Source organism: Hemiscyllium ocellatum, chromosome 22 (assembly GCF_020745735.1).
Source record: "Hemiscyllium ocellatum isolate sHemOce1 chromosome 22, sHemOce1.pat.X.cur, whole genome shotgun sequence".
Classification (NCBI taxonomy): domain Eukaryota; kingdom Metazoa; phylum Chordata; class Chondrichthyes; order Orectolobiformes; family Hemiscylliidae; genus Hemiscyllium; species Hemiscyllium ocellatum.
In genome coordinates, this window is record NC_083422.1 from 2,466,155 (window position 1) to 2,482,907 (window position 16,753).

At 44.0% G+C, this 16,753-nt stretch overlaps 2 protein-coding genes across 3 annotated transcripts in view; one reads left to right on the forward strand and one right to left on the reverse strand.

Moving 5' to 3' along the window:
* Positions 1–14,128, reverse strand: part of selenou1a (selenoprotein U 1a) — a 34,892-nt gene extending 20,764 nt beyond the window's left edge. Inside the window, exons 1-3 of the mRNA XM_060841829.1 lie at positions 14,023–14,128; positions 11,162–11,335; positions 2,836–2,927 (exon numbers count right to left, since the gene is read on the reverse strand). Coding sequence (XP_060697812.1) covers positions 2,836–2,927; positions 11,162–11,306 — 237 coding nt within the window. The 5' untranslated portion in view covers positions 11,307–11,335; positions 14,023–14,128. The remainder of the gene's footprint in view (positions 1–2,835; positions 2,928–11,161; positions 11,336–14,022) is intronic.
* Positions 14,129–14,212: 84 nt separating this feature from the next.
* The window catches only part of dydc2 (DPY30 domain containing 2), a 35,575-nt gene continuing 33,034 nt past the window's right edge, over positions 14,213–16,753 (forward strand). Inside the window, exon 1 of one of the 2 annotated variants that reach the window (XM_060841830.1) lies at positions 14,213–14,553. The gene's annotated coding sequence lies outside the window, so the exon portion shown is untranslated. Of the gene's footprint in view, positions 14,554–14,993; positions 15,040–16,753 lie in introns of those variants that run through there. The other variant, XM_060841831.1, reaches the window with a different exon arrangement.

Sequence of the window (16,753 nt, forward strand, 5' to 3'; positions counted from 1 at the left end):
TCCCACTCAACTTGCCCTGCTTGTCTCCAGGAGAAAAGCTCTGCTTCATATCCAAGTTCTCGTTCCTTTCAAAGCCTTTGAACATATTGTCACCTCCAAAATCCATGTTTGAATAACTTCGTTTAGGTTTCTATCCTTAAAACAGAACTGAAGCAGCACTTATATAAGATGTCACTTGTGTCATTGACAAGTGTGATAAAAGTAAACTTGCTTGCCCTGTCGATAAAATGTGGAGCTGGACAAGCACAGCCGGTCAGACAGCATCAGAGAAGCAGGAAAGTCAACGTTTCAGGTCAGTACCCTTCAACAGGACTGGGGAGGGCGAAGGGAGCTCAGAAATAAATAGAGGGAGGGTACTGGGGCTGGGGAAAGGTAGATGGGATAGTGATAGATGGATGCAGGAACGGTAGGTCTTGTGGTAATGGGTGAATGCAAGTAGGGGGTTATTGTGATTGGTCAGTGAGTAGGAAGATGGACAGGTTACGTCAGGTTGAGGAAGGCTGAACACAGGTGGAGGTTGTGGGTGAGGAGATTTTGAAGCTGGTGAATTCTATGTCGAGGCTTTGGGCTGTTAGGTCCTGAGGCGGAATATAAGGTGTTGTTCCTTAAGTTTACGTCTGCTTCATTTTGACAGTGGAAATATGGACATATCACTGAGGGAGAATTGAAATGGCTTGCAACCGGAAGGTGTTGTTGATTGGAGTGTACAGAATGCAGATGCTCCATGAACCTAAGTCTGTGCTTGGTCTCTCCGATGTAGAGGAGAACACATTGGGAGTGATTGATGTAATAGACCAGTTTAGAGGAAATGCAGGTGAATCTCTGCTGGATTTAGAATGATTGTTTGGGGTCTTGGACAGAAGTGACAGGGGAGGTATAGGGGAAGGTATTGTACTTCCAGCGGTTGCAGGGAAACATGCCAGGTGTGGACAAGAGGTTGATGGGGAGTTTCGAACTGACAAAGGAATTGTGGAGTAAACCATCCCAACAGAAAGCAGATAGGGAAGGGGAAGGAAATATGGATTTGGAGAGTGGTGGGGTGGTATGAGGACAAGCAGGACTCTATCCTCATTGTGGTTTAGGGGAGGGGGGGTGGTGGAGGTTTGAGGGCAGAGGTACAGTAAATTGAGGAGATGTGGTTGAGGGCATTATTGATCACATGAGATGGGAAATTATGGTCCTTGAGTGGAGGACATCTGGGATGGTCCTGCAGTAGAATCCCTCATCCTGGGAGCAGATGCAGCGGAGATGGAGGAATTGGGAGTATGGGATCACATTTTTGCAGGAGAGAGGATGAGAGGAGGTATAGTCAAGCTAGGTGTAGAAGTTGGTGGGTTTGAAATGGCTGTCAGTGCTATGTCGGTTACCGGAGATAGAGACGAAGAGGTCCAGAAAGGGTAGGGAGGTGCGAGAGATGGGATGGGGTGGAAGGTGTGGCTGAAATTCATGAACTGTTCAAGCTCCTCGTGGGAGCACAAGGCAGTGCCGATACAGTCACTGATGTAGCAAAGGAAAAGGTGCTGGTATAGCTGCAGAAAGACTGTTCCACATATCCTACAAAGAGGCAGGCATAGCTCGGACCCATCCAGGTGCCCATAGGGGCTTTCTTGCCCTTTGATCCAGTTGATCACACCAGCCCCATCCAACATCTCTCCAGCCTATAAATCCATGATTCCATTCTTAGTTAATAGACATCAAAGATTTCGCTTCCTGTTCTTGCGCCACTAGTGGTAGATCCCCAAGGATCTATCTACAGTCACTCCTATGTCATGGCTCCAAGTTGCCCCAGGGTTCCATCATACAGACATACTGTTATTTTTCACACTCACACAATAACACACCCAGCTCTCCCGCACCAGCACTTCTCTCAACTCTTCCCCGTTTCAAAATTATCAGACTGCTTATCTGACATCCAATATTATATGAGCGGAAATTCCTTCCAATTAAATATAATGAAGATTTAAATAATTGTTTTTCAGTCCCTGCTGCCAACTGCATCCTCTCCTTACAAGTGGGTGAGATTAATGCAATGCCTTGTTCTTGTGTTTGATCTCGTGTTGAATTTCTGAGCACACATCCACTATAGCAGCAGGAACAACTGTGTTCTGTGGTAACACTTCTCTGCCTCAGCGGCTAGCACTGATGCCTCACGGTGCCAGGGAGCGGAGTTTGATTCCATAACAGGAATCGTCTGTATGGAGTTTGTACATTCTCCTCAAGTCTGCGTGGGTTACCTCGGGTGCTTGGTTTCCTGCCACAGTTCAAAGATGTGCAGGTTAGGTGAATTGGCTGTGCTAAATTGCACCTGGTATGGTGTAATGTGTAAGGTAGGTCTATTAGACATGGAGAATGCAGGGTTACAGGGATACAGGGCAGATCTGGGTGAGATGATCTTCAAAGGATCGGTGTGGACTTGATAGGGTGAATGGCCTGCTTTCACACTGTAGGGATTCTATGATTCCTTCAATCTAGTTGGATTGATGATGTCTTCTCCTGACTGGCCTCTCAATCTCCAGCCTTCTAAAAATCTTCCCCCATATCCTAACACACATCACCCTGTGCCCCTTTGCTGACTGGTTACTGGACAAACAATTCTTTCATTTTGAAGTTCTAATTTTGTTTTCAAATCCCTCGATTACCTCACCCCTCTCTATCTCGGTCACCTCTTCCGATCCAATCACAATCTCCATTTATATAAGGTTTTAACATGGAAATATATGTTACAGGCTTAGCACAGAACTGTAATGGGGGATGGAAGGAGTTATCACCAAAGCATTGCTGCTTGGAGAGTGAGGCAATACCATTGGACAATGTTCAGCACGCTTATTTCAGTACCTCTCGGCACAAGAATCATCCAGGTCTCCGCACTGCCATGATGACTGCACCAGTCTGCATCCACAGCTCTCCCGCCTCGAATCTCCTTTCCTCTAGAAAGTCAGAAAGATTAAATTAATTTAAATGATTGTATTAACCAAAAGTCTCCCTGTTCAAAAAACACACATTTCTCTAGCCCCTTTCCGCTCCTTAGTAGATCATCAAAAAAAACCGACTAAATGCTTAGTTCACAGCTCTGGTCATTATGGGAAATGCCTGCCTGTGATGTCTATTATATCATAGTTAAAAATCACACAACACCTGGTTATAGTCCAACAGGTTTATTTGGAAGTAATACCTCACGCAGCGCTGCTCCTTCGTCAGGTAGCTAGTGGGGCAGGATCATATGTTCACTTATAGCACAAGATCTTATAGTATCAGTTGCATGACACTATACTGAACAAACCTACATTGCTGTTAAGTCTTTCATCTTTTAGAATGGATTGCAGGTTTTGATTCATTAATACGTAAATCGCAGAACTTTTTCCAAGTCACATTCCTGAGATACCTTAAGATTAGATTACTTACAGTGTGGAAACAGGCCCTTCGGCCCAACAAGTCCACACCGACCCGCCGAAGCGCAACCCACCCATACCCATACATTTACCCCCTACCTAACACTACGGGCAATTTAGCATGGCCAATTCACATCTTTGTGACTGTGGGAGGAAACCGGAGCACCCGGAGGAAACCCATGCAGACACGGGGAGAATGTGCAAACTCCACACAGACAGTCGCCCGAGGCCGGAATTGAACCCGGGTCCCTGGTGCTGTGAGGCAGCAGTGCTAACCACTGTGCCACCGTGCCGCCCCTAAGGTTTTATTTTTAAAAAAAAGGTGACATCTCAGCTCAGACAATGTATTAAAAGGTGTAAGATTAGAGTCTGTCTGTATCCCAACCTTGAGTCAGACTGGTTGTATTACCAAAGTAGGAATTTATAAAATGTCACATGGATTGACTGCCTGCAGATTCTGTGCTTTTTGAGCAAAATCTTGGATAAGTGGTGCACGTGTTCAGATAAGCCGACTTTAATTTTGTTTTTTCACCATTTTTCCCTAAGCTGGCCTATTTGCCAGAATTTTCTTAGGTCTGTACACTATCCCGTTGTGTCATAATCTGGTCATCATTGCCTGTAGATATAGGAAACTCAAGAGAAGGGTCAAGGCAATAGTATAGGAGAGCAACATGGGTTAATGGATTCACTGAAATTCACTAAAGCACTGAAGAAATGTTTTTAAAGCAAATAACAAGTGAAGCATTTAGGGAATGCTACTTAGATAGGAATGTGATAAAGTCCTGCTAGAGTTGAAACCAGTAGAAGTGAGGCTAAATGATTGACCTGGTTGGAAGAGACAGGAATAAGGAATACTTTAATCATAGGATGTGACGAGTAGTGTCCCATAAAGATTTGTGTTGGGGTCTCCACTATTCACTGCATTCATTAGTGGCTTAAATGATAGGACATAAAGACACATCCAAGTTTACCGGTAATACAAAGACAGGCAGCACTTTAGGCACTTCAGATATAAGCATAACATTACAGAGAGATATTGATAGATTACACAAATGGGCAAAATTGTGGCAAATTGATTTCAAGGGTAGCATGTGTGAGGTTAACAAGTTTGGATGTAATAGGGTAAAACAGGGCTCTTTCTAAAAGCTCTGAATCTAGGGACAGGGGAAGTCCAGTGAGATTTCGGGGTCATGGCACATAGAACAACAAAATGTCAGAAACATGTTAAGAAATTAATCATTTATTTGTCTTTATATCTTGAAGAATAGAATACATTGAAGTTACACAAAATCCTGGTGAAAGGGTTCTTGTGACGCAGTGGTGGTATTCCCACCTGAGACAGGAGGTCTGCCTTCACATCCCACCTGCTCCAGAGATGTGCAATAACATCTCTGACCAGGTTGATTTAAAATATCTACAAATCCCTGGTCAGACTACACCTGGAGGAACTGCTGGGCACCACTTAAGAAGGATATACTGTATTGACGTTGGTACAAGAATAGTCCTAGAATGACTCCTGCAATTCACAAGATAAAACAATGACTGCTGATGCTGGACACCAGATTCTGAATTAGAGTGGTGCTGAAAAAGCACAGCAGTTCCTGATGAAGGGCTTTTGCCTGAAACGTCGATTTTCCTGCTCCTCGAATGCTGCCTGAACTGCTGTGCTTTTCCAGCACCACTCTAATTCAGAATCCTGCAATTCACAGGTTAACTTATGTGGAGAAATCAAAGAAACTTGAATTCAGAACGTTATGATGTGGCTTGGTTAAGTTTTCTAGTATTATGAAAGAACTACATAGGACTGATAAAACCTACATCTACTTGCGTGTGCTTCTACAAAAACTAGAGCAAAAAATGGGCAATCCTCCCTCTGATTAAAAGCAGTATAGAGTCATAGAGATGTACAGCATGGAAACAGACCCTTCGGTCCAAACAGTCCACGCCGACCAGATATTCCAACCCAATCTAGTCCCACCTGCCATCACCTGGCTCATATCCCTCCAAACCCTTCCTATTCATACACCCATCCAAATGCCTCTTAAATGTTGCAATTGTATCAGCCTCCACCACATTCTCTGGCAGCTCATTCCATACACGTACCACCCTCTGCATGAAAAAGTTGCTCCTTTTCCCTCTCAACCTAAACCTATGCCCTCTAGTTCTGGACTCCCCGACACCAGGGAAACGACTTGGTCTACTTATCCTATCCATGCCCCTCATAATTTTGTATACCTTTAGAACGTCATCCCTCAGCCTCTGACACTCCAGGGAAAACAGCCCCAGCCTGTTCAGCCTCTCCCTATAGTTCAAATCCTCCAACCCTGGCAACATCCTTGTAAATCCTTTTTGAACCCTTTCAAGTTTCACAAAATCTTTCCAATAGGAAGGAGACCAGAATTGCATGCAATATTCCAACAGTGGCCTAACCAATGTCCTGTACAGCTGCAACATGACCTCCCAACTCCTGTACTCAGTACTCTGACCAATAAATGAAAGCACACCAAACACTGCCTTCACTATCCTATCTACCTGCGACTCCACTTTCAAGGAGCTATGAATCTGCACTCCAAGGTCTCTTTGTTCAGCAACACTCTCTAGAACCTTACCATTAAATGTATAAGACCTGCTAAGATTTGCTTTCCTAAAATGCAGTACCTCGCATTTATCTGAATTAAACTCCATCTGCCACTTTTCAGCCCATTGGCCCATCTGGTCCAGATCCTGTTGTAATCTGAGGTAACCCTCTTTGCTGTCCACTACACCTCCAATTTTGGTGTCATCTGCAAACTTACTAACTGTACCTCTTATGTTCGCATCCAAATCATTTATTTAAATCACAAAATTTAGAGGACCCAGCACCAATCCTTGTGGAACTCCACTGGTCACAGGTCTCCAGTCTGAAAAACAACCCTCCACCACTACCCTCTGTGTTCTAACTTTAAGCCAGTTCTGTATCCAAATGGCTACTTTTCCCTTTATTCCGTGAGATCTAACCTTGCTCCCATGGGGAACCTTGTCGAACGCCTTACTGAAGTCCATATAGATCACGTCTACTGCTCTGCCCTCATCAATCCTCTTTGTTACTTCCTCAAAAAACTCAATCAAGTTTGTGAGATATGATTTCCCACGCACAAAGCCATGTTGACTATCCCTAATCAGTCCTTGCCTTTCCAAATACATGTACATCATGTCCCTCAGGATCCCCTCCAACAACTTGCCCACCACCGAGGTCAGGCTCACTGGTCTATAGTTCCCTGGCTTGTCCTTACCACCCTTCTTAAACAGTGGCACCACTTTTGCCAACCTCCAGTCTTCCGGCATGGCACCTGTGATTATCGATAATACAAATATCTCAGTAAGAGGCCCAGCAATCACTTCTCCAGCTTTCCACAGAGTTCTTGGGTACACGTGATCAGGTCCTGGGGATTTATCCACTTTTGTGCATTTCAAGACATCCAGCACTCCTCTGTAATCTGGATATTTTGCAAGATGTCACCATCTATTTCCCTAGAGTCTATATCTTCCGTATCCTTTTCCACAGTAAATACTGATGCAAAATATTCATTTAGTATCTCCTCCATTTTCTGTGGCTCCACACAAAGGCTGCCTTGCTGATCTTTGAGGGGCCCTATTCTCTCCCTAGTTACCCTTTTGTCCTTAATGTATTTGTAAAAACCCTTTGGATTCTCCTTAATTCTATTTGCCAACGCTATCTCATTTCCCCTTTTTGCCCTCCTGATTTCCCTCTTAAGTATACTCCTACTTTCTTTATAGTCTAAGGATTCACTCGATCTATCCTGTCTATACCTGACATATGCTTCCTTCTTTTTCTTAACCAAACCCTCAATTTCTTTAGTCATCCAGCATTTCCTATACCTACCAGCCTTCCCTTTCACCCTGACGGGAATATACTTTCTCTGGATTCTTGCTTTCTCATTTCTGAAGGCTTCCCATTTTCCAGCCGAACCTTTACCTGCGAACATCTGCCTCCAATCATCTTTCGAAAGTTCTTGCCTAATACCGTCAAAATTGACCTTTCTCCAATTTAGAACTTCAATTTTTAGATGTGGTCTATCCTTTTCCATCACAATTTTAAAGTGAATAGAATTATGATCGCTGGCCCCAAAGTGCACCCCCACTGACACCTCAGTCACCTGCCCTGTCTTATTTCCCAAGGGTAGGTACATCAGAAAATTGTCTTGTACGCATTTAAGAAATTCCTCTTCATCTAAACCTTTAACACTACAGCAGTCCCAGTCGATGTTTGGAAAGTTAAAATCCCCTCCCATAACTACCCTATTATTCTTACAGATAGCTGAGATCTCCTTACAAGTTTGTTTCTCAATTTCCCTTTGACTATTAGGGGGTCTATAATGCAATCCCAATAAGATCATCCCTTTCTTATTTTTTAGTTCCACCCAAATAACTTCCCTGGTTGTACTTCTGGGAATATCCTCCCTCAGCACAGCTGTAATGCTTTCCCTTATCAAAAATGCCACTCCCCCTCCTCTCTTGCCTCCCTTTCTATCCTTCCTGTAGCATTTGTGTCCTGGAACATTAAGCTGGCAGTCCTGCCCATCCCTGAGCCACGTTTCTGTAATTGCTATGATATCCCAGTCCCATGTTCCTAACCGTGCCCAGAGTTCATCTGCCTTCCCTGTTAGGCCCCTTGCATTGAAATAAATGCAGTTTAATTTATTAGTCCTACCTTGTCCCTGCCTGCCTTGACTGTTTGATACACTTCTGTTCTCAACTGTACCAGTCTCAGATTGATCTCGTTCCTCGCTCTCTCCCTGGGTTCCCCCGCCCCACCTTACTAGTTTAAATCCTCCCAAGCACTTCTAGCAAATCTCCCTGCCAGTATATTAGTCCCCTTCCAATTTAGATGCAATCCATCCTTCTTGTATAGGTCACTTCTACCCCAAAAGAGATTCCAATGATCCAAAAATGTGAATCCTTCTCCCATACACCAGCTCCTCAGCCATGCATTCATTTGCTCTATCCTCCTAATCCTGCCCTCACTAGCTCGTAGCACTGGGAGTAATCTAGATATTACTACCGTTAAGGACCTCCTTTTTAAATTTCTGCCTAACTCTCTAATCTTCCTTCAGAATCTCAACTGTTTCCCTTCCTATTTCGTTGGTTCCAATGTGGACAATGACCTCTTGCTGGCCTCTCTCCCCCGTGAGAACATTCTGCACCCTCTCTGAGACATCCTTGATCCTGGCACCAGGGAAACAACACACCATTCTGCTTCTTCACTGCTGGCGACAGAAACGTCTGTCTGTACCTCGGACTTCAGAATCCCCTAACACAATTGATCTCTTGGAAGCCGACATACCACTCATTGCATTAGAGCCAGTCTCAATACCAGAAACTTGGTTGTTCGTGCTAAGTTCCCCTGAGAATCCATCACTCCCTACATTTTCCAAAACAGTATTCCTGTTTGAAATGGGTATATCCACAAAAGACTCCTGCCCTAGATGCTGACCTCTCTTACTCTTCCTGGAGTTAACCCATCTATGTGACTGTATCTGACATTTTCCTCCCTTCCTATAACTGCCATCCATCACAAAGTTGCTGTTGCAAATTCCTCATCGCTTCTATCTGTCTCTCCAACCGATCCATTCGATCTGATAAGATTCGCATCCAACAGCATTTATGGCAGATATAATCCACAATAACCCTGAAACTCTCTTTAAACTCCCACATTGGACAAGAAGTACATATCACTGCAAAGGCCATTTTTGCTCCTTCACAATCTACAGACCCAGGAAATAACACCGTCTTATTCCTCTACAAAACACTGCACCAGGTTAAATTAATACCTTTGGCTTATATTTTAAGTTTAATCAAGCGACTGATCTCCAAAAGCATATAAATCAAGAAAGAACCCACTGTACTCACTAATACAGCCTTTCTCTTGGATAGACTTAAAACAACAATTAACTTATCGGATTCTGTGTTGTGAACTTCGCCCAAACCGGTTCCTCCAAGATTAGTTGTGAAATTCACTATTTGTTAATTTTCCCAGGGGCACTCCGATGTCCAGCGACACATGAATTCAAAAACAGCAAAGGCAATAACTGTACAGGTTCTCTCTCTCTCTCCTGCACTGTCCTCACCATGTGCTCTAGAGGTTGGCTATACTGTAATTATTTCAAACCGGAGATTGACACCTTTTTGCTCATTGTAAGGAATTGTAAGGAATACTGAGCCAAAGTGGTGAATGGGGTTAGATGATCTCAGTGACTGAGTAGTTCAGTGCCTGTTTGATGCTCAATAATGACAATAGCCAGTTTCACTAGCAGCATAGATAATGCACATACTGAGATAGGTGGATGTGAGGATCTAAAATTTGAATTTAGGCAAAAGTATGTGTAGATTTTTATTTACAACAAAATGGATTCTCAATTTAAAAGAATACTATAAAATGGCCTGTGAACCTGTACTGCTGATTTGCAGAATTAAACTGAAATTCAAAGATAAGAGGACAATAGAGTTTTCATAAACTGAATACAGACACATTAATTGACCATTTGAACTAACCTTGAACTGATACATGGCATGACAATTTACGTAAATAAGAAATATTTTCCAAAGAATACCATTGAATTAGCCTGTCTTCAAACATTTCACCATCTTACAGTTGATTGGACTTTTCTTGTAATTAAGAACCCTTTCCCAGGAAATATCATTGGATTAACTTGCTGTTAATCATGTCACCTTATTATATGTGATTGGCATTTCTTGTAATTAAGGCTGTACTGTTTCTTTAAAAAGCATATAAATAATGTGTAATTTTCAAATGTAACTGCGTAACTTCACCATGGGACACAGAAGCTTCAATCTCGGTGTTGCTGGATAGAATTGCGTCAAGGTACCTTAATTCAATAAACTAATGACCCTTGCTTTTAAACAGACCACATTTGTCGATTCTTTTGACCGATCTCGAACCAAGAGGCCCCTCTTGAGGGGTCTTAGATCTTCAGATGGCAAGACAAGAAAAACTCTGAGAAAAGGAAAAAGGCTTTTAAACACAGAGGTATAAAATGTAAATTATGGAGAGTTAAAGTGAATTATACGCAAGACTTCAATGAGGTTTCAGTTCGGGCATGTTGCCTTTAAATTTGATCTAATTTACAGTTAAATGACGTTGCCACCTTTAAAAGAGCATTGCAAACCTTAAAATCAATGTCATCAATGAAAAAGCAAAAGGCAATGAAACAGCGACGGCAAAAGATAACAGTACAGCACCACAAATGAGTGTCTTGAGAAAAAAAAATTTTCATACCAACAAAGAAAGTTGAAGGGAAGAGAATGAATAAGAACTGAAAGACTTGCATGTAAGCAGTGATTTCATCATCTCTAGAGCAAGCAAAGTACTTTTGAAATATAGTCACTATTATAATACTTGGAACTGCCTCCCTAATCATACGACTGGGGAATAGATACAGGCCAGGACAATAGGGAGAACTCCAGTGTGCTTCTTTGAAATTGTGCCATAGGAGTTTTCACACATGACGGAGAGGCTAGTTAGGATGTTTGTTTAATGTCCCATTTAAATAAGAGCACTTCAAGCACTGCAGCACTTCCTCTTTCTGTACTGGATTATCAGCCTGTATTCTGCTACACAAGTTAAGGTTAGAGAGGGGCAAGGGCAGGAGATGTGATCCATTACCTTCTGACCCAGACCTTAGAGGGATACTAAATGAATCAGGACAGTGGTGGATCACTATCATTTCTTGTACTTTGACTTTTAAACTTGCCTTGGTCCAAAGTTCTCAGTGTAGCCCCTGACAAGTACGTCAGTGTTGTAGTGTCAGCTTGGGATAGCAGGAGATCAGTGTTTGCCAGAAGCACACTGGTGATTGCTGCTCCCAGGGCTCCAAGGCCCAATGGCAACAAACCCATATCAGAATCTTCAGATTCCACAACACTTCCTGGAACAAAAGATCAAAGAGCAATAACCAGCATTCCAGACACCACATTCACAGTCAAACAAGCAACTTAAAAATAACAGCATCCTGAAAAAGCCAGAATTCACTCAATAACTGTTTGCCTCCTTCCCTCCTTCTGTCACTTTCCCTCCATCTCCCTGTCACCCTTTCTCTGACTCTGTCGCCTTTCCTCTGTCTCCCTCCCTCCATCTCCCTGACATCCTCACTGTGCCTATCTTCCTTCCCTTCGCTCTGCCCCTCTATCTGTCTTTGCAACCCCCTTTCTTTCCTTCTTTCCCTCCCTTTCTCTGTCCCTGTCCTTCCCTTCATCTGTCTGCCTCCCTTTCTTACTTCCTAATTCCTTGTCTCCCTTTATCTGTCAGGCAGTCACCATCTCTCTCTCCCTCCCTTTTTCTATCCCCTTCTTTCTGTCTTCCTATTACCCTCTGTCTGTATCTCTCCCTTACTCCTCACCTCTGTTCATGGAGTCATAGAGATGTACAGCACGTAAACAGACCCTTTGGTCCAACCTGTCCATGCCGACCAGATATCCCAACCCAATCTAGTCCCACCTGCCAGCACCCAGCCCATATCCCTCCAAAACCTTTCCATGCATATACCCATCCAAATGCCTCTTAAATGTTGCAATTGTACCAGCCTCCACCACATTCTCTGGCAGCTCATTCCATACACGTACCACCCTCTGCATGAAAAAGTTGCCCCTTAGGTCTCTTTTATATCTTTCCTCTCTCACCCTAAACTTATGCCCTCTAGTTCTACACTCCCCATCCCAGGGAAAAGACCTTGTCTGTTTATCCTATCTATGCCCCTCACAATTTTATAAACCTTTATCAGGTCACCCCTCAGCCTCCAATGCTCCGGGAAAACAGCCCCAGCCTGTTCAACCTCTCCCTATAGCTCAAATTCTCCAAACCTGCCAACATCCTTGTAATTCTTTTCTCAACCCTTTCAAGTTGCACAACATCCTTCCGATAGGAAGGAGATCAGAACTGCATGCAATATTCCATAAGTGGCCTGACCAATGTCCTGTATAGCCACAACATGACTTCCCAACTCCTGTACTCAATACTCTGACAAATAAAGGAAAGCATACCAAACACCTTCTTCACTATCCTATTTACTTGTGACTCCACTTTCAAGGAGCTATGAACCCTACACTCCAAGGTGTCTTTGTTCAGCAATGCTCCCTAGGACCTTACTATTAATGATGTATAAGTCCTGCTAAGATTTGCTTTCCCAAAATGCAGCACCTCACACTTATCTAAATTAAACTCCATCTGCCATTTCTCAGCCCATTGGCTCATCTGATCAAGATCCCCTTGTAATCCAAAGTAACCTTCTTCACTGTCCACTACACCTCCAATTTTGGTGTCATCTGCAAACTTACTAACTATACCTCTTAAGTTCATATCCAAATCATTTATATAAATGACTAAAAGTAGTGGACTCAGCACTGATCCTTGAGGCACTCCACTGGTCACAGGCCTCCACGAAAAACAACCCTCCACCTCCACCCTCTGTCTTCTACTATTGAGCCAGTTCTATATCCAAGTGACGAGTTCTCCCTGTGTTCCATGAGATCTAACCTTGCTAACCAGTCTCTCATGGAGAACTTTGTCGAATGGCTTACTGATGTCCATTTGGATCACGTCCACTGCTCTGCCCCCATCAATCTTCTTTGTTACTTTTTCAAAAAACTCAAACAAGTTCGTGAGACATGATTCCACATGCACAAAGCCATGTTGACTATCCCTAATCAGTCCTTGCCTTTCCAAATAAATGTACATCCTGACCCTCAGGATTCCTTCCAACAACTTGCCCACCAACAAGCTCAGGCTCAATGGTCTATACTTTCCTGGCTTGTCCTTATCACCTTACCTAAATAGTAGCACAAAGTTAGCCAACCTCCAGTCTTCCAACACCTCACCTGTGACTATTGATGATACAAATATCTCAGCAAGAGGCCCAGCAATCACTTCTCTAGCTTCCCACAGAGTTCTAGGGTACACCTGATCAGGTCCTGGGGATTTATCCACTTTTATGCATTTCATGACATCCAGCACTTCCTGCTCTGTAACCTAGACATTTTTTCCAAGATATCACCATGTATTTCCCTACATTCTCTATCTTCCAAGTTCTTTTCCACAATAAGCACTGATGCAAAATACTCATTTAATAACTCCCGCATCTCGTGCGGCAAAGGCCTCTGTACTGATCTTTGAGGGGCCCTATTCTCTCCCTAATTACTCTTTTGTCTTTAATGTATTTGTAAAAGTCCTTTGGATTTGCCTTGACTCTATTTGCCAAAGCAATCTCATGTCCCATTTTTGCCCTCCTGATTTCCCTCTTAAGTATACTCCTGCTGCCTTTGTACTCTACTAAAGATTTCTGTCTCCCTTTAATTCCCCCAGCCCTTCCTATCCCTTCTTCTTGACTTTTGTCTCCCTCCCTCCATCTGTCTTTGCCTTGTCACCTCCTTCTGTCTCTGCCTCCCATTGTAATCTTTGATGCCTGTTTTCCTCTAGTTTGTCTCTGCCCAGCCCTATTTCTTCTACTATTTGTCTCGCTCTGGCGATTACTCTCTCCCGCTGTCTGTTTCCCACCTTCGGTAGACTTCACTGTCGCCAATCTGACCCTCAAAATCTTTCTCTTTGCCTTATTATACTCACGCTGCTCCTTGCTGATGCTGCACTGTGAAACTGCGATTCTAAGCTGCTTTTCTGTTGATTTCCAGTTTCCTGCAGCCTAGTGACTGGGTCACAGGTCGGTGCTGGGCAGCCAATCGCAGTCGTAGTGGGATAATCACAGCCCACAAACATGAGAACCCGCCCAACAGCGTCTTAGTACTGACCTTGAAACAGTCTTGCGGTAATATAACGTCACACAGAGACAGGCTGCCAGATTATCCTCACAGCTGGCAGAATCACCAAACTCAACGTCCTTTCAAAACACATTTACCATTGCACTGGCTACTAACGGTAATAACATCCTGTTTCACACCAAAATCCAGGGCAATGCAGAGGGAAGGGTCATGAGGAACGGCCTCAGGTTCATCAACTGGAGTGATTGAAGGTCCTGGTCCCAGACTAACCGTCCCTGAGTCAGACAGCGTCCTGGACCATGTTATTGTCCTAGTGTCCAGCATGTGGTCTGGTCCCGTGGTCACTGTCCTAAGCCTGGTCCTGAGGTCACTGTGCCAGGTAAGAGAGATTGCTGTGCTCATGGGGTCAATGTCCTGGGCGCACAGAGCACGGACTGGGCCTGGGGTCACTATCCCCGGCTTACACAGACTGTCCTGGATTCACTGTCCCAGAGTCACAGAGACTGACCTAGTGCCGGGGTCAGGACCCATGGTCAGAGAGAGAGAGAGAGAGTCCTGCTCCCTGGCTCAGAGGTAGTGCAAAGGTCACAAGGAGTGTCCTAACCCTGGGGTCATCTCAAGGTCATTGCCAGTGTCCTGGTCTTGGGAATCATTGACCAGGGTCACATAGTGTTGTGATCATGGGTCACTCTCTCTCAGTATAACAGTCAGTCTCCTGGTGCTTGGGATCACAGTCTCAGGGTCAAGGGGCAGGTCCCCGTTGCGCGCGGAGCTCGCTGCTCACCTCATCGTCACTTCCGGTTCTCACTTCCTGGTTACCGGACGCTGCAGTGAGAGAAAAAGACCATAGCAACAGAGAAAGAGGGTGAGTGATCAATTTAGATAGAAAGTGTTCAACATAGAGCGACAGTGTGAGTGACCAATGCAGAGAGAGAGAGTGAGATCAGGACAGTGTGTGTAATCAATGAGTGATCACTACAGAGCGAGTGAGTGACCCGTCCAGAGGGTGAATAATCAATTCAGAGAACAGTGAGTGATCAATGTAGAGAGAGGGTAACCGTTACCAGAGAGAGAGAGAGTGATCAATGCAGAGAGAAATCAGTCCAGAGAGACAGTGAATGATTAATAGAGTGAATGATCCCTACAGAGAGAGAGTGAGTGAATAATTTAGAGAGATCAATGCAGCGAGAGAGTGATGAACAGAGAAATGGGAAGAGTGACCAATACAGAGAGAGAGAGAGAGAGAGTGACTCTAATAGAGCTATAAGATTATGAAGGGGAAGGGTGAGCAGCCAGAAGTCATGCTGCACATTGACACCAATGACATAGGAAAAGGGATGAGGATGTAATCAGTGATTTCAAGGAGTTAGGTTGGAAGCTAAAAAGCAGGACAAGCAGGGTAATAATCTTAGGATTACTACCAGTGCCATGTGCTAGTGAGGTGAGGAACAGGGAGCAAGTGGACTGAGTGCAGCTAAACACCTCCTACAGGGCTGGTGCAGAGGGAGAGCTTCAGATACGTAGATCATTGGGGTACCTTCTGGGGAAGGTGGGACCTGTATGTGAAGGATGGGTTGCACTTAAACTGCACCAATAACCTGGCAGGAGATTTGGTAGTGCACTTTGGGAGGGTGTAAGCTAGTTTGACAGGGTAGGATAGAAACCGGAGCTACTGATCAGAGGAGTGTTTTTGAATGGGTAGAAATAGAATGCAAAGATACACAGTTGATGGAGCAAAGGGATGGGTTAAAGGGTCTGTTTCAATGTAAGAATAAGCGTGATTAACTTAGAGCATGGATCAGCACTTGGAACTACGATGTTGTGGCCATAACATAGACATGGATTTCAATGGGGCAGGAATAGTTGCTGGATGTTTCAGGGTTTAGATCTTTTAACAAGAACAGGGAGGGGGGGTAAAAGAGGAGGGAGAGTAGCATTGCTAATTAGAAAGTGCATCACAGCTGCAGAAAAGGAGGTTGTTGAGAGTGTTTGTCTACTGAATCAGTATGGGTGGAAGTCAGTAATAGGAAAGCAGTCACTTTACTGGGTGTTTTCTATAGATGCCCCAATATCGGCAGAGAGATGGAAGAACAGATTGGACAGCAGATCCTGGAAAGGTGTAGATGTTACAGAGTTGTTGTTATGGGTGACTTCAACTTCCCCAACATTGATGGAACCTTCTGAGTGCAGATGGTATGGATGGAGCCGAGTTTGTCAGGTGTGTCCAGGAAGGATTCCTAACTCAATACATTATTAGGCCGAGGGAGGCCATATTGGATTTGGTGAAAGGCAAACAGGTGTCAGATCTCTCGAAGGTACAGCATTTCGGTGGCAGTGACCACAACTGCCTCACCTTTACCATAGCCATGGAGAGGGATAGGAGCAGACAGTATGGGAAGGTATTTAAGTGGAGGAGGGGAAATTATACTGCTATTAGACAGGAGCTGTGGACTGTAAATTGGGAACAATTATTCTACAGGAAATGCACAACAGAAATGTGAAGGCTGTTTAAGGAGGACTTGTTGTGACTGTTAGATAACTTTGTCCTACTGAGACAGGCAAGGAATGGTAAGGTGAAG